Raw genomic sequence first — 13,437 nt, 5'->3', positions numbered from 1 at the left:
GTCGATCGAGGCGTTCAGTATCAAGTTTTCTAATGTATATATTTTTCTAATATCATGCATATGCTGCAAAAAGTTTCCAGGGATGCGTTCAAACATGCACTCGTCTCAATTTACTCGGATTATGAAAGAAATAGCGAAATAAATAATGCAAACTACAAATTGAACTAACTAAAACAATCTTCCAAGTCGTTTTGTATTTTTGTTCACTTGTGCATACATATTGCACTATTTTTAAACTGGGATGCCTGCCCAAAACGAAATGTCCAGTAAATCTGGAAATCAACCACCCAATGTCACCAACAGCGTCGTCCGCTCCACGGCGTCCTCTGACTCCTTCTCTGATGACAATAACTTGAACAAGCAAGCTCGAATTGAACTCATTGGCCTGCAGCGTCGTTATCGTGTGCTCGAGGTTTTAAATTTATGCATTTTCACAACTTAATTCAGTTAAAATACCTTAATCAAATATGCAAAACTAAGTTTCGATAATAAATCAGGATCAGCGGCATGGCTTCACTCAGGAAGGAGGCTGCACAGCTCGGAAGCAGTTGTGGATGGTCCAGCTCCTCAAAGACGAGAAGGAGGATATCATCTCCAATCTTAGAAATGCAAATTGTTCTCTTTACAAAAGAAAAGCAAAGAAAGCAGAGGCCACCATTCTTGAATTTATTAAACGCTATGAAACGTACAAGATACATATTGAGGATCATTTAAGAAATATTAAAGAATTGTCAGATGAAGGTGACAAAATCCAAGCGCAAGTTGTACATCAGAAACTCAAGATTTTAACCCTTTATGGACAACAAATAAGCAGAAGTGGATCAGAAAGGCGAATAAAAATTCGAGAAAATAAATTATATCATGTAAAACGTCTCTTCTTCTTTATTTTTACTAAAATCGAGATAATATACTTATGTTACCCTATATTGAACAGATAACCTCGAAATTTGACGAGCAATGCAAAGGAAATGAATATCTTCGCGAACAGATTTCTTTCTTTCTCAGAGCAAGGACGGCATTCCACAAACGACACAATTATCTCAAAAGAGAGATTGCAAACGAGAAGAACAAAATGCTGCAGTTGGTAACGCACGCCGAGTTTACATATGACAATAGGTAACACACTGTGCACTTTTCTGCTTTATCTAATATCAACCTCTGTAGTTTATATTTGTTGCAATAATTCTAGGGATGAGGCTGTGGCAAAAATCAAAATCCTGCGAGAACGTGACAGTAAAGAGTCGAAGCAGCATGTCACGGAAGTAAAAGAGTTTCAACGAGTTCTTCATCATGATCGGAAGGTTCATAATTTTCTTCACGACAAAAATCAAGGCCGAGCCGTTATAGAAGAGGATGACGAACGAAGATGTGAGATTTTTTGAATAATTAAATTATTACCGACAAACACAAGTGTGTATTTTATATACTTATGCAAATATTTCAAATTACAAAGTGAGAAAAGAGCACGCCAAGGAATGTGAACTGGACCAAATTTTAAGCCAGCATCATGCAACAGTTAACACTATTTTGAAAATGGCTGCATCAAATTCGGTTGATAAACTTTGCGAAAAATATGGCGAAATGGAACAAAGAAACCTGGCCCTATTCAAATTTTTAACAGATCTCAACCATGAGGTAGATACTTGCACAATGCCATCAACTTATTTAAATACATAAATTACATACATTTCTAACAATTTTGAGTGTCAAGTGTGCAGCATTAAGAGAAGCCGTGTCCGTGTTGAAACAAGGCATCGAATCTACGCATCACACTATTACATTGAGAAAGAACAATCAGCAGGAAAGGTTGAAACGAATTCAGAACAAAGTAATTGAAGAGGAAAATGCCCTTCGCAACATGAACATAATTTCAGATTCAAACTTCACCAAACTGTCACAACTAGTTTCTGCCGTTGAATCGCTGTTCACTGTGGCTAAATGTCCAGATGCCGGTCTTGTTGGCATTCTTGGTACAATAAAATTATACATAGTTTCATACATCGTACATAAGTTTGCTAATTCACAATACCAATAAATCATTATTCGTTATGACTTTTATATATGAATAAGGAAATCAAAACGGGGTGACACCGAGAAATGCGGTGTTGTGCTTGACAATCCTTGACCACAGAATAACCGAGCTGCAATATGTCAAGAAACTGCTAGAACACCAAAAACTAATTGGAGCTGAGGGGAGCCAGAAAGGATTTGGTCACAAGTCCATGTTCGGACAAGGGCTGGGGACTGCAATAGTAAATCATGGAGGACCTTTCAAAGCCGAAGTGCTAATCCCCAACCATATCGGGGGCGAAGGAGAGGAGGAAGATGCAGATAAGGCAATGGGAGAGCGCCCTTACTTCTTTGACGAGATGAAAGAATTTGTCGTGTATCAAATGATTGAACAAGGGCTTATCGAGCTAAGCGAAGTACCCTCGTCTATTCGCAGCACAATTTCAGCCGTGTCGGCTGTGTCCATTGCGGACATGGAAATAGCCGGGTCTGCATCCCTGATGGAAAAGGTCATGAGCAAAAGAAATTTCCGCATGGGTTCGCAACAAATATTTCAACAAAATATTCCACCAGAGCCTGAAGAGGAAAATGACCCTGGGGATATACCTCCTGACACTCCAAGATCTAATAATAGTTTATAAAGTCGTAAGCAATTAAGTAGCGTAATAATACGGTAATGATTTAGCACAAGAAAAATAATATTTGATTTATATCTACAAATGTAGATTTACAAAAATGTACCACCATTAATTACGAGTATAGATACCTATTTTATACAACAAACAATAATACTGTTACAAAAAAGTTCTATTATTATGACGAGTAGTAACTATTATCATCTTTTAGTCTTAACTTTTGCCAAAACCTTAAATTCTTTAATAAATCCTCTGGAAATTTAATCATTCGAGGAGTTTCGTTAATTTCTAGTATGTTTAAATCATGAATATTCCGTATTGGCTGCCAGATATCTAACTTTTTCCCAGTGTGATTTTCATAATACGGTTTTCCGCTGCTTGCAAAATTTGTCCACATATCAATTAAATATTCCGACACTTTGTAATCTTTCGTATCAACGGTGAGTGGGGCAAAGGCAGTTGTGCTGTTCAACAGGTAAATGAGTTCATCCGCATCTGACAAGTTTTAAAGGGTACATTTGTAAGTAAATATTTAGCATCGCTCATACTTATGTATTAGTTTAAGGCCTTACGAGATACACCCCAATCTTTTGTTTCCAATCCAATCACGTTCACTACGGAAGTAGTTCCTTCGTAGTTAAAAATATAGCCATACGTTTCTGCCACCATTGGATGATGCTGCATTGCGCCATAAACTCCTTCAGTGATTGTTCGATCGCCAAACATCTGCCAATGATGCCTGTAGTTTAAATCGTCATATGAAAAATTAATTAATTCTTACTTGAATCCACCCTTTTCTGTTCCAAAAGGTCATTTTCTCCCCGTTCAAATAAAATTGTCGAATCTTTCTAGAAACTCCAACCGTGTCATTTGTCCTTTTGTCGAATGCCAACGCATAAGGAATTAACGTATCCCAGTTGTTGTTGATTTGTTGCATATTCCCAGGCGTAATGTACATTCCTGGAAAATGTATGTGTCTATAGTGCAGTTAATGCAATTGACATTGGTTTCGTTCTGAATTTACAACATACATATCCACTCACCTGCTGCAAAAACAGAGCCTTCATCCTTTGTGATACCGATTATCATGGGTATGGCTTTGACCCTCCCATGACGATAAGATACTTCAGGAGCTTCCTCCAAAAAAGAAGATTCGCCTTGCCCTTCGATCACAGGACCAAAGGGAAGACGAGAAAGAATAGGTAGTTCCCAAGTTACAATTGATCTGCCAACAATCCAATTAGGATTGGTGGTACGTAGACAAGCCATCATAGTTTCTGATGAGGATGTTGGGCATCCAACAGCAGAAGCTGTTATTCTGGAATTTGCAAATGTGTCATTTTGTACTGCAAAATGTGCCAAAGATGAACCGGATTCGCATATTGCTCTTTGAAACAGTCCACTGCTCCGCTTCGAAACAATATGAAGACCTGGACGAAACTGAGTATTTTTTATCACGTTACATAAAACGGTATCATAGGGGATATGTATGTACCAACAGACGCAGCACCCGCACTGCCTCCCATTATGGTGACACGATCGGGATCACCACCAAAATATTTTATATTTGATGAAACCCACTTCAACCCCAGCAACTGATCCTTCATCCCCCAGTTTCCTGCTGCATGCTGGTCCCCACTACTGAAGAAACCTGAATGACGTAATCCGATAACAAAAGGTGTCCCCAAATTACATTTTAACATTGGTTTACAAATTGGATTTTCCACATTTACCGAGAATGCCCAGTCTGAAAGAAGGAAATGGAATAATAATATGGAACTGCGTAAATTTTTTAGAAAATTCACCTATAATTTATGGCGACAAGAATAACGTCACGATTTAGCAAATACGCAGGACCATAATCTGAAGATCTGCCGGAAATATATCCGCCTAATGCATAAAATAACTGTAATACAACTGCGGTCAATTAAGCAAGCAATAAAGTTAATCGGTCTCACACCTCCATGAATGAAGACTATAACTGGTAGGCCTGCAGATACTTTGGTGTCATCCGGTGTCGGTAACTTGTGTAAAAAAATAAAATAAGGCCAAGTTAACATATTCTGAACGAATCCCAAACATCAAACATGTTAACAATTTTCTCACAGTTGGAGTGTAGACTGAAAGATACAGGCAGTCTTCTTGTCCATGCAGTCTCAACAGTTGACCAAAATCTAGCTGAAGACATGCTGGGGATTTTCTGGTTGCTTTGTAAATTCCGTGCCATGGATGATTCGGTAGCGGATCCTGTTGTACAAATAAAATTAAAATCCATTTGTACAAATATCAAGGAAATTTTTAATTTTATACACCCGAAATCTCATTTCTCCAGCTGGGGGTTGTCCGTATGGAATGGTTTCAAATGCCGCTATCCTTCTTCCTAAAATCGTCTGTTGGAAATAACCTTGTACCCACCCACTTTTTGTGAACGCTGTGGGAGGTCTTGTTTCATCAAGGGGGAGATCGTTCCAAGAATGACTATTGTCTCTGCTTGTCCTATAAGTCTGTCCACTTTTCTGCTGCACTTTCACTTCAGGAAATGTAGGAAAACAGTTAAACAGAACACAAAACGTTTGAAATGCAAAATGCAAGAGCATTTTAACTAATTAAAGACTTCACAAAAATTTTTGATGAATATAAATTTTGATTGATTTGATTGAGATTACGATTTGAAGAGGACATTCGCATGACAATAAATGCGATTGCAATATTTTATGTATATCTGAGGGCGATATTGGTCAAGTGGTCATGCAATACGCGCATTCACTTTAAGAAGCTAACGTATCTTAACGTATTCTTATGCATATTATCATGCATATACATATAATAGAGATACTTATGTAACCCTTTACCCTTATCATAACATATGATAGCACAATCATTATAATTATTTCAATGTCAGTCTACAATTTTTTGAATGGGTCGACAATATTGCATTTAATTGCAGCAGGCAAGTGTCAATATAATTCTATATCTATCACATCGCACTACAAATTGCATCCCTTCTTTGCAAACGCATGAGCGAAATGACAATGGCAATACTTGATAGCATTGAGTTATGAAGCATTACTGGTTATTTCTAGAGGTTGGTTCTAAAGCCCATAATTGCCTATAATCAAAAAGTAATGAAAAGTACAAATCTTATTTGTCAATGGGTACGTGCTAACCACGACAAGACTAATAAAAGTGCTATTTTTTTGTAAATATATAAAATTTATGGAAGATTGTTTCTGCAAAGCTTATTCTAAAACATTTAGAAGCTATTTAAATTTCTCCGTGTTGGGATACATATATGTATTTATGCCCCTATAAACCATTTCCCTAATTTCAGCTTTAGCTAATCCTAATGTGTAGTAGCACATTGAATTAAATATCTGGAAACATCAATTTTTCGGTAGCAATACAGTTAAATATGCACACTCAGCATGTTTAAAGACAAATTGTTTTGCTACATTACTGCTTGTTACATTTATCTTTTATTATCAAAATCAGACGTTAACAAAATATAATTGTGGATCATATCGAAAATCCTTTTGAGTGGTTATTGAAACTGTGTGCGGTTTCAAGATGGAGAGGTTAGATGTGCATGTATATGTTAATTACCTATTTTCAGGATCGGCATTAAATATATGCATAATTCACAGTGAAAGAGACAAGAGATTGATTTCCAATCGTTTCTGGAATCAGAGCAGGCAATTAAATGCATAAATGGTTATCACAAATTCAAAATAACAACTTGATTGTAAAACACATTACATTTTCACTTCAGGTTGATCGATATGCTCTGAGATAACTCGTGGCAGATCAAATCACATAACCTATTTTGTTATTTTTTCGAGGGGACAGATTCGTGTATGACACGTTGCTGCAACATTTTACCAGAGTTAGGCGACGTGGATTAATCAAGTGTTTGCATATAAATACTGATTAATTAAGCTATATATTTATTCTCATGCGCTGCTTTGAGCACTTTAAGCTCATACTTTAAGCATCATTTGACTTCATAATACCTTGCAATTTGGCGTTGGTGACTGTTTAAGATGGCGATTCCTATCCAATTTCTTACCAGGTTTGCTATCCCGTTGATCGTAGCGGCGTTTTATCTGGAAGGAAATGCGCCCGAACAGGCTAACCTGTACTCCAAAGTATTGGAAGAGAGTGACCGGACCCTAAGTATTGCCAACGGGGAAGGAGAAGGAGAGACGGAATTTTACGACTATATCATTGTGGGAGCCGGGTCTGCCGGATCAGTTTTGGCCAACAGATTGTCTGCCAGTGGGGCTTTCACAGTTTTACTGCTCGAAGGAGGTGGTGATCCAAATCCAATTAGCGAAGTTCCCTGGTTTGTCGACGATTTAGACGAAGGTGGAATGTTATTAAACTATGTGACCACAGCGCAGGAAAAAGCTTGTATCACACGATCAAATGGCGTAAGCACAATTATTTATTTATTAAGCAGCCAATGAAAACATGCTAGCTCAAATATTCACTAAATCCAATGTTAATTGTACTTATGATTCACATGACTGTACCAGACTTGCTGGTTCGGTCGAGGGAAAGCTATGGGGGGTTCTAGCTCTGTAAATGGTTTGGTTTACAATCGATGTGCAGCCAAAGATTATGATTCCTGGGCAAATTTTACCGGTGACCAAATTTGGGCGTTCAACAGCGTGGTTGATGCATTCAAAGCAATTGAAACCTATAATGGCGTTTATCACGAGAATCCGAGTCCAAATCATGGAACTAGCGGGCCAATTTACATCGGTCACTTGGACTACGCTCCTGGGTTTGAGGTGCTTGAGGAAGCTTTAACTGAAAAGGGGGTCCCAATCGGAGACCTGAACTCGGGAGAATTTCCCTTTGGATTCTCGAAATTGGACCACAATATAAAAGACGGACTTAGGTGGAGCGCTTGGCATGGCTATCTGGAACCCATTTTATCTAGATCAAATCTTAAAATCTATCGATACGCGTGGGCAACAAAGGTGAGCGATCTAACTTGTCAAATAAGAGAAATTTTTTAACATGTGTCAAATGTTTTTGTATTTCTATCAATTTCATAATTATAATCGTGTCAGGTGCACTTTAATGCAAACCGGGCCATTGGAGTAACTTATGAACGACATGGACAAACTCGACAAGTTGTTGCCAACAGAGAAATTATTCTGTCCGCTGGTGTGATAGACAGTCCCAAATTGCTGATGCTCTCCGGTGTCGGCCCGAGTGCACATCTAGCTGAGCATGGCGTAATTTAAAAATATTTAAAACATGAGGTGGTGCTTCAACAACGTCGCAGAATGATGATTAACTTGTAAATAGATTGAAACGGTGCTGGACCTTCCTGCTGTAGGAACTCATTTGCAAGAGCATCTTGGAGTCAATTTGCATCCGTTCTTTGTCAACCAAACCTTTTCTGCAAGTAATCCTTTGACACCTGAAAACATTAACTTATTCATCAAGAATACTACAGGTACTTATTCAGTTCATATTTGTGTCGTGAAGAGTATTTACTACGTGTTACAAGTTAGTCTTCAATTTTAGGCCCGCTTGCCAATATGAAATCCTGGGGGACCTATGCAACACATATTGCTCATGGGTATTTTCCCAGCAAGCTGTATAACGACCCCACTTGGCCTGATCTTCACTGTTACATCAATCAAGTGTTTGCAACGCCCGAAGGACTACCCGCGGAGCAGCAAGTTTTCGTTGAACTCGAGATGGTCCTTACCAATCAGGAAGGGACCGTTCGACTGGCATCAACAAACCCGAGGGACGATCCAATAATTAATCCCCATTTCTTGGAGAATCCTCTGGACACGCAAAGATTAGTTGAAGGGATAGAATACGTGACTGATCTATTTCTCAACTCAACGACTTGGCAACGCCTTGGGATCAGGTGGAGCGATACTTTCGAAAAAATTCCTCAATGCGAACAATTTGTCTTCCCCTCAGTTGAATATTGGACCTGTTTCGTGGAAATGAACACGGGACCAGCCTTACACCCAACTTCAACATGTCGCATGGGCCCCAACAGTGAGGTGGCTGTAGTTGATTCTAGATTGAGGTAGACAGATTTACATAACTAGTGTATGCATATTTGCATATGTTGTTGGTTATTAAAATCAACTGTACACGTAAATTGTCAAACTATTGCAGAGTATTTGGATCTACCGGACTGAGGGTTATTGATTCAAGTGTGATGCCGTTCGTCCCCAACGGAAATACTAATTTACCAAGTATCATGATTGGAGAAATGGGCGCAAGAATGATTCTTGAAGAGATTCTTGAATAAAATCATTGTATTTATTTGTTATTCAAAAACTTATCCTTGAAAAAGAGATGATTACAAGAACGGTTTCAATAAACAAAAAATAAGTCCATGAATTCACACGGACGCTCCCACCAGCAGGAACTCTGTTACAAAAATCTGTGCCACAAATGCAAAATGATTTCTCGGTAATGTACTCGCGACCAGATTCTGTTTCAAACCAGACTTTGAAATCTGGATCCAAACAGTGCTCCGAGTCAACGTCTTCGAGAGGCAATGCATCACAGCCCCCCATTCGCAAGGACTCGCCTCGAAACTTTCCTCTCAGACTGTAACACACTTCCCTCACAGGTGCGGAACTGTTAAATAAATCTGAAATATTTGCACCCATTTTAGGACAATTGTACACATGATGCATAATTAAGAGTTTATTTATTATTTGTATTAAATACGTGCATGCGTATTTCCTATTCCTTTAAGCCCTCCAGTGCTAAGGTCATAGACACACGACCCCAAATTCATTGCGCATGCATTGCTATCGGCAGTTATTATGGACAATTCCCCGCAGTCATAACATTGCAGACCTATCAGATTTTTTTCAGGTTAAATAAAATTATCGAACTAATTATCGAATCGAAAAATTTTAAATGTATTGTAGTAAATTTTATGTCACATCAACTCACCAATGCTGAAGGGTAGTCCAAAAGTAATGCCGAATACTATTACCGTAAACATGCAGTTTTTTTCAACACCCTTCATTGTGAAAGTTAATGTTGGACTATTTCTACGCATGTAGACTTGGATAAACGGATAAATTTTTGTGCACGATAATTATTTTTACGCGTAAGCGAAACTATTTTTCATTAAGTCACATAGAAAACTGATAAATATTTAATTCTATGCTCACAAGCTCAGCACGGCAAAAGATAGTAAAATGTGTAAATATGTGCATATCTTTATCAGATGCATTACATATGTATGTATGACTCATGGCCAATGTTTCATTGTGGGCGACTTGTCAATTTATTTTATCAATTTGTATGCCAGCGGTAATGACAATCAGCATACTACGATAACCAGGGGTATGGTCTCAGAATACGACAGGTCTAATAAACCACTTTCCTTCAATACGCAAATACATATTTAAAAAACCTACAGTGCAGACTCCATATAGCCCGAGTCAGGGACATAGTCCCTGAATCAATAAGTCAGAGCCCACTTCTAATTTTTTTCCGACCGACATAATATCACCAACTTCCGTGTTGTGGATGGTTAAAAGTTTGTTAGATAGTTTCTACTATTTGGTACCAAATTTTTGAATTAGTTACAAATCATGTGCCTTGACCACCATGACCAGTGGGCTTCTTTAACATCATGAAGTTCTAAGCTGTATGCATGTACTATCCAACAGTGGTTTTCACTTTTTCAGCCTCCATATCAAATTTCAGCTCAATATAACGATTTTGAAAAATCAGTATTTGTCACCCGATAGGGTCACTCTGGTTGCACTTTGCTCACTTTTAACTTCATATTCTTTAATTAGAAGCCATTAAGTATCATTGTGCCGGATTCCATCTTTTTAAAGCAATTTCTAAAAATCGGTATGGGTCACCCCATAGGGTCGCTCCTGATAACAATTTTACCAATATCATATCATATTCTTTCATTAAACCCCATAAGCAACCTCTCCACCAAATTTCAGTTCGATATGATGGTTTTGAAAAATCGGTATGGGTCACCCCATAGGGTCACTCAAGATGAAAATTTTTCCAACTTGAAGTCATTTTTATCTAGTAGGAGCCATTAGCAACCTCTGTGCCAAATTTCAGCTTTCTACGACAATTTTGAAATTTTGGTGCATAAGACCCCACCTACTCCGATGACCCCCACCGGTCAATCACTGGACCGATTTCGCCCATCTTCGAACTCGTTTCCTAATTTTGTCCAATATGCATGTGGTAAAAATTTCAAGTCAATCGGTTCAGCCGTTTTGGCTCTATCGTGCCGGACAGACAGACGGACAGACAGACAGACGGACGGACATGACGGTTCCATAAGCCCTGACTCGGGCTAAAAATCTAATATGTTCGAGAATTGATTATTTGATTGGTGATTCACTACAAATTATTTTTTAAATGGAGGCGTCGCAAGAATTGAAAGGTTCATTGGCAAACTGGGGTCATATAGTTTTTGTTTCAGGGTGCATAGTTAGCTTTTTCGTCGCATTGGTATTTGCACTGGAAGTACCGTGGAAGTTTGCCTTAATTGCTGGTTTAACGCCAATCGGAGTCTTCTTTGTTGTCTTATTTCTTCTCTTTTGCGTCTTTAAATTGAAGTTGGCCACATGGAAGAAGCATTACGATAAAGTGTCCCTCAATGAGAACTACACAAGATCAATCAAAGCGTTACTCCTTCCAATACTTTTGGCTGGTTTGTACTTTTACATCAAGTAAGTTCAGGTCATACAGCTTCTTCAAGTTTGCCCTTAAATTAATTATATAAGCATCGTATAAAATCAGGGAAGAAGAAGGCGAAAATACTTTATACACAAAAAGCCCAGTCAACTGTGAAATGATTATTCATCCCTGTGGATCGTCATACAAAAAAAATTCCACCGACGTTTGGGACGCTGCGGATTTAATATCACAACCTTCAGAAAACGAGATTTTAATAATTACAAATTCTGTATTCGGCCTTGAGCAGCATAGAGGCGAATGTGCACAAGTAAATATGTACATGTGTACCAACACGCTTAATTAAACAAAGCAAATATTTAATTTTCATAAAATGACCATTTCGTCCATAAAAGTCTTATAATTTTGCGTAGACTGGAGCATACTGCAGTACAGAGAATATTAACCCCGGTCGAAAGAGTCTGAAATGGATGGAGAAAACCTCTTGGTCATTTGCACACGAACTCACAAGATCAGCAATTTGGAATCCTGTGAGTTGTCCAGTCACAGATTCCGACTTGGAAGATGATCCCGGCGTATGCGAGCCTGGTATTTTGTATGACAATGGAATTCAAACCGACGTGTGCATAGATTCTCGCCTTTGTGGCATTAGAGGCTGGTGCCCTCCGATAAGATTAGAGTATGATTAACAAAATGATTTTTCTTAAATGGATTTTAAACGACGAGATATGTTTTCTTTACAGTAATTTTCCTCAAGAAGCAATTTTCAAGACTGATGATTTCACAATATTTCTAGATCTGAAGCCTAACTTTCCAGAATTTAGAGCACCAAGTTGGTCAAGAGGGGGGAAGGGAGGCTATTCTGCTAATTATGCAGACATTTATGCAAAATACCACAATTATGAAAAGTCCGTGTCTACGTGCTTATTTAATCCGAAAAGTGATCCATACTGCCCAAGATTTCGACTTGAAGACATTGTTATGTTGGCTGACGTAACTGATAACGATTTTAATGAGACGGCCAAATTTGTGAGTCAAGTCCTAAAAATTATTCTACGGAGAAATATGTAGTATTGATATTGTATACTTATGTAAATAATATATATACTGGAAAAATGCGTCCATGTAATAACAGGGTGGTCAGTACAAAATAGAAATCGTCTGGAGCTGTGGTTTTGATTGGGAGAAAGATATTTATGACTGCCTTCCAAAATTCAACTTCATTAACCGTGCTACTAACAAGGGAAAGCCCAAGATTTAGTAAGTCTTGCGTAGTGTACAGAATATAAATTTTAGAATACGCTAAACTTGCCTTTGAGTAAGCAGAAGTAACATTTTCGGATATTTGATTTCAGCCCGAAAGTCACTGCTCAAACTGAAAATAGCAGAATGGTAAATTACAACCTTGGAATTACTGTTTCAATTTTACTGTCGGAGAGGGCCAACAAATTCATCTATTTAATTTGGCAATGTACGCTCAATTCATTTATGTCTCGTTTGCAATGGTGAGCAGCAGAGGTCCGGTTTTTTCTTGGAACAACAATTACACACGTAAACACGATTTCATTAATATAAATTTTAATTTTAATTTTAGATAAAAGGTCCTTTTATTTGGATAATTCGATGCCTCATTGCTACAATTTTTACTGCTCGAGATCGAGATCCATCTTAATAAATGTACGTCCCAGAATACTGAAATAAATATGCACAAGTTTTATGAATGGGAATTCCTCAATTCGTTTATTCATATTTAGCCATAGTACTATTTAATATCCTTCAAACACTTTCCTATCGAATACGCGTGCCATCAACTTGCGTCGTATGTACATAATTCATATTGCATAATATCACATATTATAAGCGTCTCATCTTTTGTGTGGTAAAATATACATACAAGCGACGATGATAATAATGGTGAATAGTAGAAAGGAGAGTAATTCAATTTAAGGGCCAAAGAGGCAACATTTCCAACCTTCACTCTTTTATTAGGACCGGTGGGAAATTTTGTGGCGACGCGAAGTTCCAACGAGGATACATATGTGTATAGAATGATAAGGAAATTTGTCACACCACGTGAACGTGGAAGTCTCAGTCTCATCTTTTACCGTTC

General features: G+C 38.0%; 6 protein-coding genes across 7 annotated transcripts; 4 read left to right on the top strand and 2 right to left on the bottom strand.

Annotated features, from left to right (window-relative positions):
• Nucleotides 1-259: 259 nt before the first annotated feature.
• On the top strand, nucleotides 260-1,382 carry LOC118432926. The gene is made up of 4 exons (XM_035849041.1): nucleotides 260-412; nucleotides 498-863; nucleotides 935-1,116; nucleotides 1,190-1,382. Exons 1-4 carry the CDS (start codon nucleotides 260-262, stop codon nucleotides 1,380-1,382), a joined length of 894 nt encoding a protein of 297 aa, XP_035704934.1.
• On the top strand, nucleotides 763-2,675 carry LOC110846753. Its single transcript, XM_035849901.1, has 3 exons — nucleotides 763-1,368; nucleotides 1,454-1,970; nucleotides 2,071-2,675. The coding sequence occupies exons 2-3, from the start codon at nucleotides 1,859-1,861 to the stop codon at nucleotides 2,649-2,651; spliced, it is 693 nt and encodes a 230-aa protein (XP_035705794.1). The 5' UTR covers nucleotides 763-1,368; nucleotides 1,454-1,858; the 3' UTR covers nucleotides 2,652-2,675.
• Nucleotides 2,633-5,373, bottom strand: LOC110846751 (esterase E4). The gene is made up of 10 exons (XM_022093590.2): nucleotides 4,958-5,373; nucleotides 4,752-4,892; nucleotides 4,606-4,669; nucleotides 4,451-4,535; nucleotides 4,379-4,392; nucleotides 4,141-4,296; nucleotides 3,689-4,075; nucleotides 3,427-3,605; nucleotides 3,218-3,371; nucleotides 2,633-3,140 (listed from the first exon to the last, which is right to left on the bottom strand). The coding sequence occupies exons 1-10, from the start codon at nucleotides 5,240-5,242 to the stop codon at nucleotides 2,824-2,826; spliced, it is 1,782 nt and encodes a 593-aa protein (XP_021949282.1). The 5' UTR covers nucleotides 5,243-5,373; the 3' UTR covers nucleotides 2,633-2,823.
• A 1,134-nt stretch (nucleotides 5,374-6,507) lies between these two features.
• On the top strand, nucleotides 6,508-9,029 carry LOC110847492 (oxygen-dependent choline dehydrogenase). The gene is made up of 6 exons (XM_022094440.2): nucleotides 6,508-7,075; nucleotides 7,181-7,630; nucleotides 7,724-7,891; nucleotides 7,965-8,115; nucleotides 8,187-8,709; nucleotides 8,802-9,029. Exons 1-6 carry the CDS (start codon nucleotides 6,686-6,688, stop codon nucleotides 8,935-8,937), a joined length of 1,818 nt encoding a protein of 605 aa, XP_021950132.1. The 5' UTR covers nucleotides 6,508-6,685; the 3' UTR covers nucleotides 8,938-9,029.
• On the bottom strand, nucleotides 8,927-9,828 carry LOC110847493. The gene is made up of 3 exons (XM_022094441.2): nucleotides 9,597-9,828; nucleotides 9,366-9,497; nucleotides 8,927-9,285 (listed from the first exon to the last, which is right to left on the bottom strand). The coding sequence occupies exons 1-3, from the start codon at nucleotides 9,703-9,705 to the stop codon at nucleotides 8,960-8,962; spliced, it is 567 nt and encodes a 188-aa protein (XP_021950133.1). The 5' UTR covers nucleotides 9,706-9,828; the 3' UTR covers nucleotides 8,927-8,959.
• Nucleotides 9,829-10,934: 1,106 nt separating this feature from the next.
• On the top strand, nucleotides 10,935-13,054 carry LOC110846750 (P2X purinoceptor 6). 2 transcript variants are annotated; one of them, XM_035849934.1, is made up of 7 exons: nucleotides 10,935-11,362; nucleotides 11,433-11,637; nucleotides 11,741-12,006; nucleotides 12,071-12,356; nucleotides 12,463-12,587; nucleotides 12,683-12,832; nucleotides 12,922-13,054. In XM_035849934.1, coding segments are annotated over exons 1-7 (1,347 nt in total). In that variant the 5' UTR covers nucleotides 10,935-11,048; the 3' UTR covers nucleotides 12,923-13,054. The 2 variants fall into 2 exon arrangements, with proteins under 2 accessions (XP_035705827.1, XP_021949281.2); XM_022093589.2 differs by having other exon boundaries at nucleotides 12,683-12,845.
• Nucleotides 13,055-13,437: the final 383 nt, after the last annotated feature.

The sequence above is a fragment of the Folsomia candida genome, unplaced genomic scaffold (assembly GCF_002217175.1).
Source record: "Folsomia candida strain VU population unplaced genomic scaffold, ASM221717v1 Fcan01_Sc003, whole genome shotgun sequence".
NCBI lineage: Eukaryota > Metazoa > Arthropoda > Collembola > Entomobryomorpha > Isotomidae > Folsomia > Folsomia candida.
The sequence above is the reverse complement of the archived record's forward strand: the minus strand, read 5'-3'. Positions and strand labels throughout refer to the sequence as shown.